This window comes from Scardinius erythrophthalmus (genome assembly GCF_964197995.2).
Source record: "Scardinius erythrophthalmus genome assembly, chromosome: 12".
NCBI classification, from domain to species: Eukaryota; Metazoa; Chordata; class Actinopteri; order Cypriniformes; family Leuciscidae; genus Scardinius; species Scardinius erythrophthalmus.
In genome coordinates this window covers 37,081,496-37,099,180 of record NC_138232.1, presented here as the reverse complement: position 1 = coordinate 37,099,180, position 17,685 = coordinate 37,081,496, and the positions used below count along the sequence as shown (strand labels likewise).

At 41.1% G+C, this 17,685-nt stretch overlaps 1 protein-coding gene across 3 annotated transcripts; it reads right to left on the bottom strand.

Moving 5' to 3' along the window:
- Positions 1-232: 232 nt before the first annotated feature.
- Positions 233-17,685, bottom strand: ubn2a (ubinuclein 2a). Of its 3 annotated transcripts, XM_081381819.1 has the most exons (17): positions 17,080-17,659; positions 15,503-15,619; positions 15,303-15,404; positions 14,870-14,998; positions 13,562-13,662; positions 12,896-13,412; positions 12,035-12,105; positions 11,818-11,947; positions 9,624-9,733; positions 9,350-9,460; positions 9,078-9,218; positions 8,950-8,997; positions 7,219-7,264; positions 5,774-7,090; positions 3,948-4,155; positions 3,639-3,707; positions 233-1,681 (listed from the first exon to the last, which is right to left on the bottom strand). In XM_081381819.1, the coding sequence occupies exons 1-17, from the start codon at positions 17,380-17,382 to the stop codon at positions 1,635-1,637; spliced, it is 3,567 nt and encodes a 1,188-aa protein (XP_081237945.1). In that variant the 5' UTR covers positions 17,383-17,659; the 3' UTR covers positions 233-1,634. The 3 variants fall into 3 exon arrangements, with proteins under 3 accessions (XP_081237945.1, XP_081237947.1, XP_081237946.1); XM_081381821.1 differs by lacking the exon at positions 15,303-15,404 and having other exon boundaries at positions 17,080-17,685; XM_081381820.1 differs by lacking the exon at positions 3,639-3,707.

The following is a 17,685-nucleotide window of genomic DNA, read 5'->3' as shown; positions in this document are numbered from 1 at the left end:
TAGCACTGTATGTTGTATCAATATAATATACATATGGTGTGTGAATATAAACTAATTTTCTATAGCTTTAAATTATGTAGCTGTCCCTCTGTGTTTACTTCTACAAATGTACATTTATTACACGTGCTATTTACTCATAAGGTTATTGGTAGTCAAGGCTGCTTACCTCAGAATGTAAAGCCTTGAGAGCTAATGCAGTCCTCAGTTACGCCAGTAACATTATCACCACCTCCGCCAATGTTTTTTTTTATTGAATTAATTTTTAGTGCTTGTACTTCAAACAAAAATGACAGCATTTTAATTCCAGAATCAAGACAAAAATAATCTACCCAAATAAGAATTTTCAAGGTGAGCATCAGTTGAAATCATGCCCACTTAATTCAGCATATTTATAAAATAAAATAAAGCAATATATAAAATTCCATTTTAAAAGTCTGTCCATCACAACATCCACAGAGACGACCAGAGACCACACATTTAGGCTGGCCAACAAAGAGTTACACCGAGCACAAACGGACACCTGACCTGTTGCTTGTCAACTCTGAGCGAACGCTGTCATCTTTGGTGCCATTTCTCATCGTTACACAGTCATAAGATGCAGGTGAGCCGTGCCAGACACGATGAAGGAGGTTTAGCGACACATGTGGGGATGACACACGATGAAATGCAACAAAGACATTGAAGGAAGAACTAATTGTCCAGTGAGGTATTGGGGCAGAAGTGACTAGACAGATGGAATAAGACAAACCCACCAAACACACAGAAGAATCTCCACTCAGAAAACACACACACACACCTAATGGTTAAAAGTGGAGCTCTAAGCAATAGCTTACTTTGCATTGAAGCATTTACAGTCCTGCATAGTTGTTCAAACTTACAAACTAAGGCGTTTTATTGAAAGTCTTGGGAGTTCTTGTAATGATATTAAGCAAAACTAAACCGAAAGTTCAAGTAGGCTATAATCTCATCATTTTTCTCTATGAAAAGCTCTCGCACATGATTCATTCATCCATAAAATAATGTTTCTTTCTTTCACAAGGTCCAGTGAGATACGCAGCACCAAAGACAGCAAGACATCTGCACGCACAGATCATACATACCGACCTTGAAAGAAAATATATCACATAATATTTATGTATATTTTATATACATACCCATTTTATTCTAATACACTTAAACATCATAATATGTCCCTGTCAAAAAATTATAAATAATTTACCCATATGTATTATTAACAGCTACTATTCTAACAGTCTGTAGAAGGAAACGGTTGGACTATCACATCCCTTTAGGAGCTTAACAAAAATCTACTAAGAAAATAAACACGGGAATGCACGTTTCCAGCCGACGTTAACTTAAATAGAAATTATGTTGCTTTGTCTCGTACTCCTCTCACGTCTTCTAGCTCTATGTCCACAGTGATTAAGGTCTTGTGTAAACATATCGACAAACGAAAAAATTAAAAAGCGCCCGGCTCACTCCAAATCATCCAGAACACTGGTCAGTTAAAAGCAGAATGAGGTTAATTGAAGAAGGGTGGTTAATCTGAACGAAAGCGCACGAGGCGTGGATCCACGAGCAGCTGAAAACATCCGTCACCGACGCTGTCCACTTGTACATTCTGGTTCTGGTGGTCAGTGGGACTTCCTCTTCGTGTCTCCCCCCTGACTTTGGTTTGCATCTGGGGAAAATCGAGACAAACTCTTCGGTCACCGTGCAGGAAGATTTCAGTTCAGGCCAAAAACTAAAACTGCATTTTACATTTCAGAACAAATGATCAGTTCCAAAAACCTAGAGAGCTGCCAACCTGAGCGACACTTAGGATCCCGCCTTAGCTTGTGAATTAAGACGGGATAGTAAAGGCAAGAATACGTTTGATTTGATACCAAAAAGTAATTGATTGTGTGTTATTTATAGGTTTGGAATTAAAAACTGGCTACGTCGAATCAAAGAAAATTGTTTAAGTGTGAAAATAAATGTAAAAAACTAAGCAGCCAGACAATGCAGTTAGTCACGCGTTTAATTTTGAAATTAGCTGATGATAAATAAAATGCTGCTCATATATCTGTAGCTTTCATTGACTTGAACTCTGTTCAGTGTGCATATAGCGCGGGAATTGAAGATTGGATTTATATATTTGTTTGGCAGACACATTTATGTGGCCAAGTGTAAATGGAACAGTTTTAACATATTCGACCAGTAAAAACACATGAAATGACCAAGCACTTAATGTTAACTCTTTCCCTGCCATTGACGGAAATTTCCGTCTTTCCGCGCTTTTACTGTTATATGGTAGGGGGCGCTATTACACGTCCTCTGAATCTCATCTGAATGAAATGTTGACACAGGACGAGCTATAGCACTGTGAAACCATTATGGGTGTTTCTGTATCCAGTCCAGATGTAATATCTTTGACAAAAATTGCTCAAAATGTTGCGTTTTTTAATGAAAAAAGCCTGTTTTTTAAGCAGAGGCTCTGTTCATATATTGCAAGTTCGGATATTCATACAACAAAATATTCTGGGGGTCATGAATTTGTGAAAATGATCAAAAACGCTGGTGGCGGCTGGCAATTTCTAATTCTTTTTTAAAACACTGGCGGAGAAAGTGTTTAAGGGATAGTTCACCCAAAAATTAAGATTAGTCCATGGTTTACTCATCCTCAAGTCACCCTAGGTGTATATGATATGAACGATCAGAGTTATATTAAAAAAATGTTCTGGCTCTTCCAAGCTTGATAATGGCAGTGAATGGTTGTTTCTGTCTTGAAAAAATAATCCATGATTAAAGTGCTCGACACGGATCTGCGGGGGTTAATAAAGGCCTTCTGAAGTGAAGTGATGCATTTGTGTAAGAAAAATATTTAAAACTTTATCGACTAAAATAACTAGCTTCAGGCAGACCAGACGGCTGTACACATCGATTTACGGCGAAAGAGTGACTCCTGACCCAACGCACAATGTAATGATGAAAAATTGCATGGGCGGAAGCGCAGAGGATGGAGTAAAACAAAACACCAGTCACGAATTAGAAGTCTAAAACAACAATTTTTAAAGAGAAATGTGGGAGGAGCTTGAGTTTGTTGCCCAGCCCTGTTTGTTTGAACCACAAGAGGCGTCTAAGCTTACGCTACTCCTACGTCATACATCATCAAGTGTTACTCTTGTGGCGCGAGTCGACTTGTGTAGGCCGTTTGCCGGAAGCTAGTTATTTTAGTCGATAAAGTGTTAAATATGGATATTTTTCTTCACTTCAGAAGGCCTTTATTAACTCCCCGGAGCCGTGTATAGTTTGTTTATCATGGATGGATGCACTTTTAGGGACTTCAAAACATAAATGGCCATTCACTGCCATTATAAAGCTTGGAAGAGCCAGGGCATTTTTTAATATAACTCTGATTTTATTCGTCTGAAAGAAGAATGTCATATACACCTAGGGTGACTTCAGGGTGAGTAAACCACGGGCTAATTTTCATTTTTGGGCGAACGATCCCTTTAACAGATTTGCGGCCCATAAAGAAGGTTTAATAATCATAATGAAACAAAAAACAGGCAAAGGGAAGTAATGGGAGGGTCAACATCAACAGCTTAAATCCAAGAGAGAGCGACAGTGAGCCGGAGGGGTTTTGCAGCGTTTACCTGAGAAAGCAAGCTGTAAGTGAGGAGGTAGAGCAACCTGAGACCCTGGCTGCAGACTCTTAAACAGATCTGGGGGACAGCGGGACAGGTGGAAAGAAACAGGGACACAGTGCACAGCAATCCAGGAGCAAATGAGATGGCAGAAATGCAGCACCAAAACAGGATGTGATGTGGAGAAAGAGGAAGAAAAGAAGGACAATTGAAGAAACAGATTAGGGAGACAGAAAACTTCTAGCCACATAACAAACACAGGCAAACAGGATCCACGGGACACAGAAGCACAGCGAACATGAGCGCGCACACACTCACTCTGGGCCAGGGTGTATCCTGAGTTGGTAGCGGGTGAAGAGCCCATGTTGCTGCAGCCAGAACCTCCAGGGCCTGTGGGGTTGAAGTTGAGGAGCGATGGGAACTGGAAGGGTAAAGAAACAGGCACTAGACCCCCGAGCATCCCAAAACCCAGGGGGAGGGAGGGGGGCACCGAGCCCAAGAGGTTACTTCCTGAAGATGAAGACATCTGGGGGAAAGAGACCTTGATTAAGGGTTAGAAAGTAATGGTGGGGAAAAGGTTTAGATATCTGAATAAACTGAATTTGCAAACCATTTTTCACAAACAAAATGATCTTCGGTCATAATAATAAATGTCATGATTGTATATTTACAGAGTAATCCACTATTTTCTAGAGGGGGTCAAAATGACGATTTACAGGGATGTAAAAATGACTCTAGAAAGATAGCAGCATCATTATTTTATTTTCACACAGAGATTGGTTGGTCTATTAGTTAAATATGGTGCTTTAGCAATCTTTGTTTTATTATATGCTAACAGTGGAAATTTACAAATGGCAAAAAGCACTTCTTGTGTTTTTTGCCTCGAGTTTGCATGCCTGTAACTCAAGAATTATTAAAGATATCTTAATATCCCTTTATATTTTGGTTTTTAACAAACATTTTGTTTGGTATCTTGATTTTAAAGGCTCTCGATGGATCAACCCCAGAGATATGAACATGTTAAAGTGGATCCATTAGTAAATGATACACATTTTCAGTGGTCAAAAAACAAATGTTGTTTGCACTTTGTATACAGCTGATACTTTTTTCTTTTCAAAGAGGAATATCTAAAGAACAAATAATGTTAAAACTAGAAATGTATCATTTTTTTATAAATATCAGCTCAATTGCACATAGAACATTCCTGTCTGAGTGCCATAAGTATTATTTTTCTAAAGTTCTCATGGCTGTAACTCTAAAAGTATTCAAGATATCTTAATATCCTTCTAGATTCTCACTCTTAATAAACTTTTCTTATGAAATCTTCAATTTTAAGGTCCTACTGTATAAGTTATAGTTCAATCCCATAGATTCTGGGACATAGTTATAATTTTGCACATTTGAACTCTTTTTGAGTTCAATATTTGAGAAATATGAGAAAATATCTGCATATTTTCAGAAGCTGTTAAAATAAACAATCTAGTTCCAAATATCCCGGAAACTGATTCAAATACACTTTTGAGAGCAAGTTAAAGTGCATTTTCAGTAGATTTTTATTTATGTTTTAATGCAATTATTTTGATAGAGGGAAACAAGATACATTTCTAGTTTAAACATTATTTAATCTTCAGACATTCCTCTTTAAATGCAATAAGTATCAGCTGTGTGCACAGTGAACCACACTTGGTTTTCGATCACTGAACATGAGTAAAATTCATTGAACTTTGAACTTGGAGCTGCTCTGAGATCCCCATATCTGTGGGACTGAACCATATTCCAAAAGAATGAGAATCTAGAAGGATATTAAGATATCTTGAATACTTTTAGAGTTACTGTCCTAAATTTCACATCGATAATATTCAATTTTTTACACTTTAAAAGCAGCTTTAAAAAAAGGTTCAGTAAAAAAAAAAAATGAATAAAGCATGATACTAACAATGCCTAAGTAACGGATTTCGATTCTCAGGGATCACATATACTGATCTACTAAGCGACCAACTACTGAAGTCGCTTTGCATAAAAACCGCTGCCAAATGCACAATGTAAAGGGCTAGCACTGAGAGCTATCAACTGCAGAAACAGGTTTAGCATGACTCGACATTCAGCACGCGCAGGTTTGGAGTGACTGAGGCTGCTGGACTCACCTGTGACAGATGAGAGGAGACAGGAGAAGAGGACAGGGTCATGGCAGCTGCCCGACTCGTTGAAGACTTGGCACTCTGACTGGTCCCTCCCACTGGCCTCTGCCGCTGGCTGTGATTGGCTGGTACCGTTGAAGGGGAGGGGCTACTGGTCTGACACCCTGCAGACATGGGAGTGGCCATCGCGGTGGTGATGGTGTTGTTTGCTCCACCGCCAGACGGACTGGAGGTTTTGTGTCCACTTACAAAACTGTAACTGGCTTGTCCCGATCCTGATTTGACTCCGGATCCGATTCCAGTTCCTTGTGTGGTAAACGGCGGCCTGAAGGCAGGGCTCTTGGGGCTGTACTGGTGTGAGCTGGGGATAATTTGAGGTCTGGAGTGGGCAAGAGAAGGAGTGGATGAAGGAGAGGGTGAGGACGAAGGAGGAGGAGTAGGAGCAGGGGGTCGCGGTGTGAGTTTGATGATGGGAGAGCTGCTACTGTGGGAAGACTTCGTGAGCGTGGCCTGCATGGGCGTGATGAAGTTTGACTGGTTGTGTGGGATAGAGGTCGTCTTGGTCTGTGACAGCAGGATGGAAGGAGAGGAAGGAGTCGGAGAAGGAGACTGCTGAGGGCTCATCTGTGAGGGATGAGCGTTCATACGAGACTGCAGGGAAACCACAGTACCGCCACCGGATTTGTTAGCACAGTTTTTCGCTTGTCCGATGGGAGACGGAGTCTGAACTAGCTTCACTCCCATCGTCCCAAATGACCTCTGCTGAGGAGGTAAGAGGGGCGAGGCGGTAGGGGGTGGACGGGGTTTTGCAGACTGTGCTGTGTTCATTCCTGAAATGCCAGCTCTGTGAGTTGGTGTTCCCAAGTGTCTCTGCACGGGCCCGCCGTTCTTTAGCATCCCAAAGGTCTCGCCTCGCATGGAAGCTGAAGGAGAGGAAGTGAGAGGAGAGGAGAGGGAAGGAGAGGTAGATAGACTGCTCATATTCACCAGGGCGATACCAGAAGGCTCCATTTTTCCTGAAAGGGTGGAATGTGACAGAGGAGAAGAGTAGTGGCTGACTCCAGTTGAGGATCCGAGGACACCGGGAGAAGAGGCGGCGGGAACGCCGTTGTTTGGCGTCAGGCCCTTGGCAGCATTACTGAGGAGAGCCAGAGCCTTGGAAATGGAGTCCAGAGAGTTCGCCGCCAGATCCTCGTCCAGTGAATCCGAGAGGCAGATGGGTTCAGAGGGAGAGGAGGGCGGTCTGCACCCTGGGGCAGGTAAGGCAGGCGAGGCAGATGTGGATCCAACACCTGGAGCAGGCCTCTGAGTCCAGCCCACGTCCTGGAGCAGATCATGGGTAGAACGACAGAAAACACAGATCTTACAAATCTCATCATAGTCAACTGGAGGACATATAAAGCTGTTGAATTTGAGTATATGGACATAATGGTGTAGTTAAATTTTACTACCGTCATTTTGGCAGCTTTTGGGGTTGGAACAATTCTTTTCTTGCCACTGTTGAAAAAAACAATTCACCAATCACAATGAGGCATTAAAAACTATTCAACGTTATTGGATTAGTTTAAAGGCCTGTCTACATCAAGACAAATATTCTGTGCTATAAACACTGCAATTTGAATGTTAATGCATCTGTTCAGACCACCACAAACATTTGCATTGCTTTTGCATGATGTGACTGATTTTTGAACGGACTGGTGGTTCTCTTTTCCATCGCACTGCAAAAAAAACTGGCCAACCAAGAGTTGCGCTTTTGGTCACATGCCCAGAGCTGCCACTGTTAAATAAATCCACGACTGGTGATAGAGGTCTGCATTCTCGCGAGACCCGACGCAACTGTGTGGCACGGGACAACTTTTGAATAGCTGAGTGCGGGAGGGAAGAAACAGAAAAAAAAAAAAAAAAGACTCGTAGGAAAAATATTAATATCTAAAAATAAAGGTTACTCAAATGTAATGTTTTAAGGTACACTCATCTACTGTGCAGTAAAAATAAAAGGTTTACAGGTGCAGGGTAGGATATTCTCAGGGTTTTTCGGTTGTATGCAACAGCAATGGAAAGCACAGAATCTTGCACACACAAAAAATCAATCCTGTGCAGACCTCTACTAAGTGGGATCAGGAACAGACTATTTTGCTAAGCGACAGAGTAGCAGAGGCTCTCTTTCTGTTCAACGGCTGTTTGAAAACATTTAAATACTATTTGACTGCCTTTCTTCTCCATGACAAGCGGATGTCAGAAAGTCGAGCAGTGCTTTGTGTACCGGGGTATTTCTGTTTTTTTCTCCCATAAGCGCCACCTAATGTTAGAGAGTACATTTGGATTTTAATTTAGCCTGTCTGCCATTTTAGGTCTTGAGAGACAACTAGCATGCAAAAATTGGACGGATCTTTTATGCCGATTTCCGAACATCACTTTGCTCTGAACAGTGCTTAAAAGAGAGATTATCCACGAAATCCAATGAAGCCTATTTTAGGACCTTTAGGATAATTTTTGTATTGTGACACTAATTTTAAAACAATTAAGCACATTTGCCCTCAAACCAACATTTCCATAGAAAAGCACCAAATTAAGTTCAAGGGATGTCTCTATGGACTAAGATGAGGTTAAATATGTTGTCCTCTAGGCAAGGAGACATGAGAGACCACACACACACACTATTTAAATTTCAGGATGTCAGCCATCCACCGAAATTAGAAGAACATCTATAACATGGGGTGCTAGAAATATAACTTCTAAACAAATCGTTAAAAATCTTTGTCTTTTCAATGGGTAAATTGAGAAATTAAAACAAAAAATGAGTAGAAACTATTTACTAATGCACAATCCCATCATGTGGGGTCTTATTTTGCCGCACTTCATTCAGATTTTTATAAACCAACCAGGAAAAAGAAACAAGTCATGAAACATTTCCGATATTTGGAGGCAAAGTTCATAAATTACTAGTATTACAATTGGCACACTTAATTGCTAATCTTTAGCCAAATAATATACATGTTTTTTTAATACACCAGGAAGATGCCCTTTATATAAGTCCTGTGCAAAAATTTAAGTTTAGAGTAAGAGTAGATAGGAGTAGATTGAGATGGGTGATTGAATAAGCTGTCGCCACTTTAATCCAAATGTAGGTTCTATTTGGATTGCAAATATGTAAATACATATGAAAAGGTTGATGTACTCACAGGCCAGTGAGATGACCGTGTACCGCACGACTCTCCTTAAAAAGCATCCTGAAAAAGACAAGAGAAATTTTAAATTACAGGATATTTTCCCAGCAGAAGGTAACACCAGCACACAGTCAGACACACACCTGGTCTGCATCCAGCCTTTGGGCCAGAGAGGCTTGACTTCATTCTCCATGAAGGCTTTCAGATAGTCCTCCACAGACAGAGAGCACTGCTCTAGCTCATAACAGCTCAGCTTCACACGCACCAGGTTACACAACAGAGTCCTGGCAAAACCAAGAGGCATATGGAAGTTCATGATGGGGTAACTCAATTTCTGCCACCATCAGCTTATTAGTGGCGTTAATGTCTGCTCTGCTTCATTATTAATGTTCAATTATCTTGTAAAAGTCCAAACCTGAGTTTGTCATCCCATATGAACTTCTTCCTTGGTCCCATCACCCTCTTTCCTGGTTTCTCTTCATCGTCATCCTCGGATCCATTCTTCTCTCCATCTTCTATTTGCTGCCTGTAATACACACACAGTGAATTTAATTCTCTATAATAGTTCATTTAAATTCTCTATACATCTACACCATCCATTTGCCCTTCTTCACAGTCTCTTCCACAAATCTACACAAGCAAATCATGAAAGCAGAAAGAGGCAGGAATTTGGGAAAGTTTAGACTTACTTAGCCGCAGCTTTTGCCATGCAATCCATGTTATATCTGGCGACCTGTTCTGGCATCACGCTGCACACGGCCAGTTTGAGCTTTAACAAGGGTGTGCGCAGACGGTCATCCTGCAGAAGTGGAAAAAAAGACACAGAGTTGTATCCAGTGTTGGGGAAGTTATTCTGAAACTATAGCCTGTCTTACCAGTCTTCCTGCTACAAGCTACACGTATTTTAAAGCAGTTAAACTAGTCAAGTTTCTGGAGCAAACTCGCACGCGAGCTGATGCTGGAAGGTGGGAGGAATCCCATGTTGTATAGTCCATCAAAAAGTACTTCCTTGTGCTTATCCTGGATGTCTAGATTATTGTAATGCTCTACTGGGTGGTTGTCCTGCACGTTTAATAAACAAACTACAGCTGGTTCAAAACGCAGCAGCTCGAGTTCTTACCAGAACCAGGAAGTATGACCATATTAGCCCGGTTCTGTCAACACTGCATTGGCTGCCGATTAAACATCGCATCAATTTTAAAATATTGTTGATTACTTACAAAGCACTAAATGGTTTAGCCCCTCAGTACTCGAGCGAGCTCTTAACGCATTATAGTCCTTCACGTCTATTGCGATCTCAAAATTCCGGCCAGTTGATAACGCCTAGAATATCAAAATCAACTGCTGGCGGTAGATCCTTCTCCTATTTAGCACCAAAACTTTGGATCAGTCTTCCTACCATTGTCTGGGAAGCAGACACACTCTGTCAGTTCAAAGCTAGACTAAAAACACATCTCTTTGACCTAGCATACACATAAAACATTATAGACTTCTATAATTCAATATTAGGCTGCATAGATTAGGTCAGCCGGAACCGGGAACACTTCCCATAAATCCTGATGTACTCGTTACATCATAAGAAGAATGGCATCTACGCTAATTTTAGTGTCTTTGTTTATCCCGAGGTTTTCCCGCAGCCTGACGGATCCAGGCCGTATCCAGATCTGATGAAGGACCTTCGCCTGAACCCGATCCAACGCAGTGCTGAAGTGCCAACTAGTCTCTCCCTATGGAGGATCCCTTTACCACTCTACAGATAAAGCGTTGTCGGTTGTTCGCGTATCTACCCCGAATTGATAAAATAAAATTCTGTATCAAAAATTATAAGGAAACACCAGTACTTTGTTTAGGCTTGATTTGTAGGGAATTACAAACCTGCGTACATATATTCAAACGCACATAACTATAGAACCCATTCTTAATGCGCATGTGAACGCCATCAGCGTTTCTCACAGGTTCGCGTTTAAAGTCTGTGTAGAGGGAATTGTGTCGTCTTAGCGGCCCCAAATTTAATAACAAATGATCGTTGCGACAGAAGCGAATCAATCAAAACTAACTTTAGCTGGAAAATAACTTTATTAAAGAACCGCTATAAAGCCAAAACAATCTCTATTACCTATACGTTTATCTCTGTAAAGCTGCTTTGAAACAATCTACATTGTTAAAAGCGCTATATAAATGAAGATGACTTGATGTCGCAACCTATATAAAAATTACGATTACATTCGCCTGCGCAATTTCAATCGGGAAGATTGACTTTTACAGATTCCCAACGTTTGAGCTCCCGCACATACGTCAGTATGCGACAGGAAGCACGCGCTCCCGTTTTATTACAGGTAATGATGCTGAAAATAATGTTCAGATTCTTGCACACACCGTTCGTTGCGCATCATAAAACCTCAATGTATCGTACTTCTTTACTGTTCAACTGAAGAAAAAGAGAAGACAACTACATCTTGGATTGCCTGAGGGCGAGTAAATTCACAGCAAATTTTCATTTTGGTGAACTATCCCTTTAAGGCCCTGACACACCAAGCCGACTATTTTTGTGGTGTGTTCCGCACCATCGGCAATAGTCGGACCCCGTTTGGGGGGTTTGGCACGTTGAATCAGCATCCGTCGGTGTACATAGTTATTTCCGTACACGCAGGCGCATGTGCTAGTTGACAGTCACCTGTAGTCCTTTTAGTGTGTTCAAGCTCAAGAGATGTGTTCAAGAGATGCAGCCGACATCGTCGCGGTTTCTTTTACGTTGGCTTGGTGTGTCACAGCCTTTACTCCAACGGTATTTGTATAATTATCATTTGTGAGAAAGCAACAAATACCATTCTGGTTTCAGAGTCACATCTTAATATCCTCTATAGGTATAGTATAGTCCTTTACCTGTATGTTGAGGCTGAGTTTCTTGAGTCGTTTGAGTAGCGCCTCCTTGTTACAGGGCACAAAGGCCTCCAGGTGAGAGTACACATCTGAACGCACGTTTGCCGGTTGCTCCTGAACCTGCAGCTCAATACTGAATGAGAAGGAAACGATCAACAACTAGAAACAATGGACTTTTGTGGATAACAGCTGAATGAGAACATGCTGAGATTTTACTTACTCGAGCAAGATATTATTCATATCCAGTGTGAAGAATTTCTTTCTGCCTTCTTGATCAAATTGCCTCGATGCCTGAGTAAAAAAAATATAATAAAAAAAACATCAGGTTGTGCAGGAAAATGTTATTTAAAAAATGGTCTCTGAAGTGTTTTTAAGAGTGGATTTGTGGGCGTATTATTTGCTCTCTATGCATTGACCTCCAGTGAAAACATATAGGCTAATGCATAACATTTTAAATTTAGATGTAATGCAGTTTATATAACTGGCAGCCATGACAAAAAAAAAATATTCAGTTGCCTTTTCTCATACATTTATCTGCTCACAAAACAGGCTGGGATGGATTATAAACTTCTGATGCTATTAAAGAGTTAATTTCAAACATTTTATTCACATTTTTTCCCCTTTCAGGTCTACTTATAATGATACCAAAATTATATAATTTCTAATACTTCTATGTACACGCGCCTAGCCTACATTGTTTTGCTCACACTCAGGCTGTGGGTTTGCAGTTATTTCCAATATAGTTTGAACTGACCTATCCTTCAATAGCAGTCTCTCTGCAAATCCTGCATTACATTGTGAGAGATTCACAAAACAGGCTGTGCTGAAATGCTCTGCTAAAACTGTCAAGATCTGACTGAATCATCAGGGATCTTGTTAAAAATAAACTTCAGTCACCTAACATTAGAGACACACATGGCGTTTTTTCAGCGTGGTATCAGTATATGTTTTTTTCTTATGGACTGAGGATGGATTTTGTGCCTCAATATGTTTTCGACTTATTTCAAAAGAATTACATTTTTCATATGACCCCATTTAACTAAAACGAGTGCCATAGAAAAAGAACCAAAACGGCACTCACAGCTCGTAGGTCCTCTATGCGCTTGATCAAGGGGGCTGGAAGTCCATCGGGGAGAGGTGGAAAAGAGATGAGACCTGCCTGCCCTCGATTCAGTCCCCCTGCGCCAATCTTGTGCCCAGATGATGAACCCAACACAACCTGCCCGTTCTCCCTGCCTGATGGGGGCATCTGAGATCCTGCATCCAAAAAACTAAAGTCCAGGTCACGCATGATATCCTGAAGCTCGCTTTCATTGGCTGAATTAAGCAGTGACACCATGGCAGGGTCGGCCGTCAGGTCGGCTAGCGAAAGGTCACTGTTGTTGGCATTGCTGTGGAGATGGGAGTTCTGTAGAAGGTTGTTGGAGTTGGAAGTGCTGGTAAGACCAGGGACCAAGTGAGATGCACTGAGATCTAGTTTCCGCATCTCTTCCTTCTCTCGCGTGAAACGGCGGAGCATTGCAGCCAGACAGAGCGAATCCTTCATCAGTTTCTTCCTCTTCTTCTTCTCAGGACGATGAAGGCTCAGACTAGACACTCTGTAAGGTAATATAAGGCCATAAAAACTGCATTCATAATAAGTAACTTTTTAGAGAATCAGTCTACTAATGGCTTACTTGAAAATTAAAAAACTAACTATGCAAGATTTATACAAGTAGCCAAATTTACAAAAGCGCTTTTTCCTCACCCTTGTTTGGCTACTTTATTCTTTCTGGGTTTTTTCTCCTCTAAACTGGTTCCATCTTTCTTCTTCCTTCTTTTTATCAGTGGTTCCTCTCCATCTCTCATCTACAATCAAAAAACAATCATCAGTCCTACAATTATATTCCAAGACACACGTCAAAAGAGGGGTCTTATAAAACAGGTCTACAACAGCTAGAAGCTGTCCACACCGGACAAGCGACCGTTGCAAATCCATTTGTCATTCGTATCAGAAGTTGCGTGAGCACTTGGAAGTACGTCAAAGACAGAACGGGGCATCAGTTTACCACAGGGAATTTGTGGTGTTGTGTCGCTTCCAGTGTAGACAGCAACACTGATTATAATGGGCTCTATTTGCTTTTGTCGTGTACCGCAGCTCACGTCTGGTGTAGACACAGTGTAAAAGTGATAGTTCAACCAAAGATTTAAAGTTCTGTCATCAGAAATTGCATCAAGCAAGCCCAGTTGAGCTTCTGTGTTTGCCATGTGCTTTATGTATATGCTTTGCTCAACGATTATACATGTGAATAAAAGCTTATATTAAATCTGTTCATCATTTAAAGCAATCATGTCTTTTCAAAAGACTTGTATTAAACTGCTTGTTTCAATTGGACTACTTTTACAATCTCTTTATGAAGTTTTACATTCATGGACTTTCAAAGGAGGGGTAGTAATCTCTCAGGCTTCATTAAAAATATCTTAATTAGTGTTTCAAAGACGAATGAAAGTCTTATGGGTTTGAAACAACATGAGGGTGAGTAAATGATGACAGAATTTTAAATGTTTCTGTAACAGGTCTGTATAACATTTAGTGACCCTGTTTTCAGACAGTTACAACATCCGTCTGTGGTGATCCGTTCATAGGTGGTCAGTCGAGACAGATATTATAAATAGATGTGTAAATGGAGTCCAAATTGTTTTGTGATCTGATCACTCAAACCATATTTGAAGGTAGTCGAATGTGACCAAGGGTTTTTGCTCCTTAATCGGATCTGATTTGGAAAACTGGAACATGATGTAAAGCACTGATATCTGCTGTGAGATTAAATTGTACTATTTGGGAGCAACAGTATGCCAATTTTTGTGCTTTTGTATTGCATATTACGTTACGTAAATCAGAGATCATCTGCTCACAAGTGGTAAAACGAGATACACTGGAAATGCATGATAAAACCAGTTGTAAATAACAATCTGTCTCAACTGACCACTTCTGATCGGATCACCCCGAGAGTCGAGACGGATATTTATAACCAGTTGTACATGGGGTCACTTGGCAAAAACGAAGGAAACTCACCCTGGATTTTTCGGCTTTTCCCCCGTCCTCTCCCTCGGATTCAGAGGCAGCTCTGAACTGCAAAGTACCCGTATTAATGTAGAATCCGCCAAGCTTGGTGCTCAGGGAGGCTGGTACAAGCTCATCATACTGACAGGAAGAAGACAAAGTGATTTACAGAGGTGTTATGCTGTTTTTTGGCTGAGGTTAGGTCAAAGTTGAAGGCCGCTATGATGTCAGAACATGCAAAAAACAACAACTCCACAACCACACGTTTCAAATATATCAATAACATAAATCTAAATATATCTATCCATCACTGACATGAGTATGAATGAAAAACACCCTTAAAGTTCAGAGAGCATTGAGCCAGAGTTGGTAAACAGCATGTTATATGCCAATCGATCATCTCCATAGTGATGTCTGTCTGTTGCCATGGCAAGTGCCCACTCACAGCTTCCGAGTTGTCTATGAAGGGGTCACTCTCATCATAGCCGAAGCCAATGTCAATCAAATCCTGCATCCGATCTTTCCGCCTCTTTTTCCCTGCGTTACCCTGTAAGGACGTCAGCGGTAGCGGCAACGTGACACTTGGCATTTGGGTGCCCACAGATTTTTAAAATGCAACTTAAAAAATCAGAGAGAAACACTTACGTATTTGCTTTCAAACTTTTTGGCCAGTGCCTCGACCTCCAGACGTTCTCTCTCATCATTAGTAAAGGGATTATTCAGGTCCAGGGAAGACTTAGAACTTGGTGGATTCTTCTTGGCCTGTGGAGGGAAAACGCGGGAGCCATATTAAGCCATTTATTTTTCCTGTTCGGATTAGTGGATCAGCATGTGTACAATACATTCTGTCAATATCATTCTTTATTCCATTTTATTTTTTGTCCATTCAATAGAAGTAAATAGGAATGAAAACGGTTTGATTATTAATTTTTTTCTTTTGTGTTTGGAATGACTTTTGGGTGAGTAAATGACAGAATTTTTATTTTGGGGTGGACCAAAGACAATAACTAGGGATGCACGATATATCGGACACCATTTCAATATCAGCCGTTATATGTTTATTTTTAATCGTTATCGGCCTGATAAGAATATTTGCCTGATTTATTAAAGCTGATAAATAATGGATTATTTCCTTCAGCTGACACACTTCAGATATGCACTGTTTGCTGTGATGGTTTTGAATTGCTTGAAATATGATTGGAATTACTTCAATAGGCTACATAAAATTATACTGAGAACATGTGCTTGGGACATGGCTTTTAATGGTGAGACTTTTGTTTTTGTAATCAGGCTCTCAAAAATTATATGGATTTGGATTTAGACTTAGCCAAAATATTGGTTATCGGCTAACAATAACTATAAAGTTTTAATAATAGTTCTAATTCTTATGAGAATGAAGTCCACAGCTATAACGATAACGACAGAGGAATTAAATTGCTGGAGTTACTTTCAGGACAATGAACAATAAAGAAAGACAGCCAATCACAATGCACCAGATTTTAAAGAGCTCAAGCTATTAAAGTGGCAGATGATTTAATTACTTGCAATAAACAGATTCTATTTGAAATGGTGTTGCCGTTGACTCCACTATCATGTTGTGTAGTAGTAGTATCATTGATATAATTAGTAGAAACTAAAAATTGCATTGCTGGTCATGTGATCTCAATATGGTGGCACCCATGAGGTGGTGACCCACTTCATGTAGAACAAGTCATATTTTTCTGGAAGACCAATATCTAGTCTTTAACGCAAGTCATTTTAATTAGATTTCTCAAAGGTGAAGTTCGTTTATTTATTTGCAAAACTTTTTTAATTACCAAAAAATGTCTTGACATATGTCAAAGACCAGGCTTACAAAGTAACATGGACAGCCAATGAATTAAGGTAGCAGCAATTCAGCTCTCCTTTATCTCCATTTGGGCTTAGAGGGGGCCGGGGGCCACAAAGGTCACATACTCAACAAAGTGCTCCAAAGTTTATAAGCAAAAAGGATAGAGACCATTCATAAATTAAACGCACTTCACTCTCGCTCATAGCATATGTCACACTTGCCATTTAGACGGAGATCCCCTGTAGAGGACTTTATTTTGGAACTCCTCAGCTAACAGGCTAACGCATAAGCAAACTCAGCAAAAAACAAACAAACAAGCGGTGTCTATATAATAACGAGGAAAGGTTAGTCTGCATACTCTTTCCTAAAGTGATCCGGATAGTTATCGTACCTGTTGAGACTGGATGAGCTCGCTGTAGTTGAACTCGGCCGAACACTGCTCGTTCGGCTCGGACAGACACAGGTTTAGGCGTACTGTCTTCCCTTTGGGCTCCTCGCTGTCTCTCTTCCCGATCAAAGCCTCGCGGTCACCCGCTGTCGTCACCCCGGTCCCCATCATCTTCATCCTGCCCTCTCTGTCAAAACTCATCTCGGTGGCCCCGTCCTCCTCCAGCCGCCGTCTCCTGCCCTCCGCGGCGGGACCACCGGCCAGGGCCGGCAGGGTGACAAACTGCACTTTTCTCGGTTCGGCCATTTGGATGTTCAGTGCTCTTGGACACTCACTCACTCTCAGTGGCGGGGCTTGACTTCGCCAAACAACTTGATTTAAAGAGCTTCAAGGCGGATGGAAAGGGCGCTCGGAGGCTGTACTGATGCTAGAGTCCCCTCCACACCTTACGGGATGCGCATGGGAAGGGATGGCCGGGTGAAAGTTGATTTTGGAGGCGCAAGCATCCTCGGTCGCTACGCTCGGGGGACTCAGGAGCTCCGAACAGCCATCTTAGATGAGAGAGAGTAAATAAAAGAGCGGAGACGAGCGAACTGAGCCTGCGCGCAC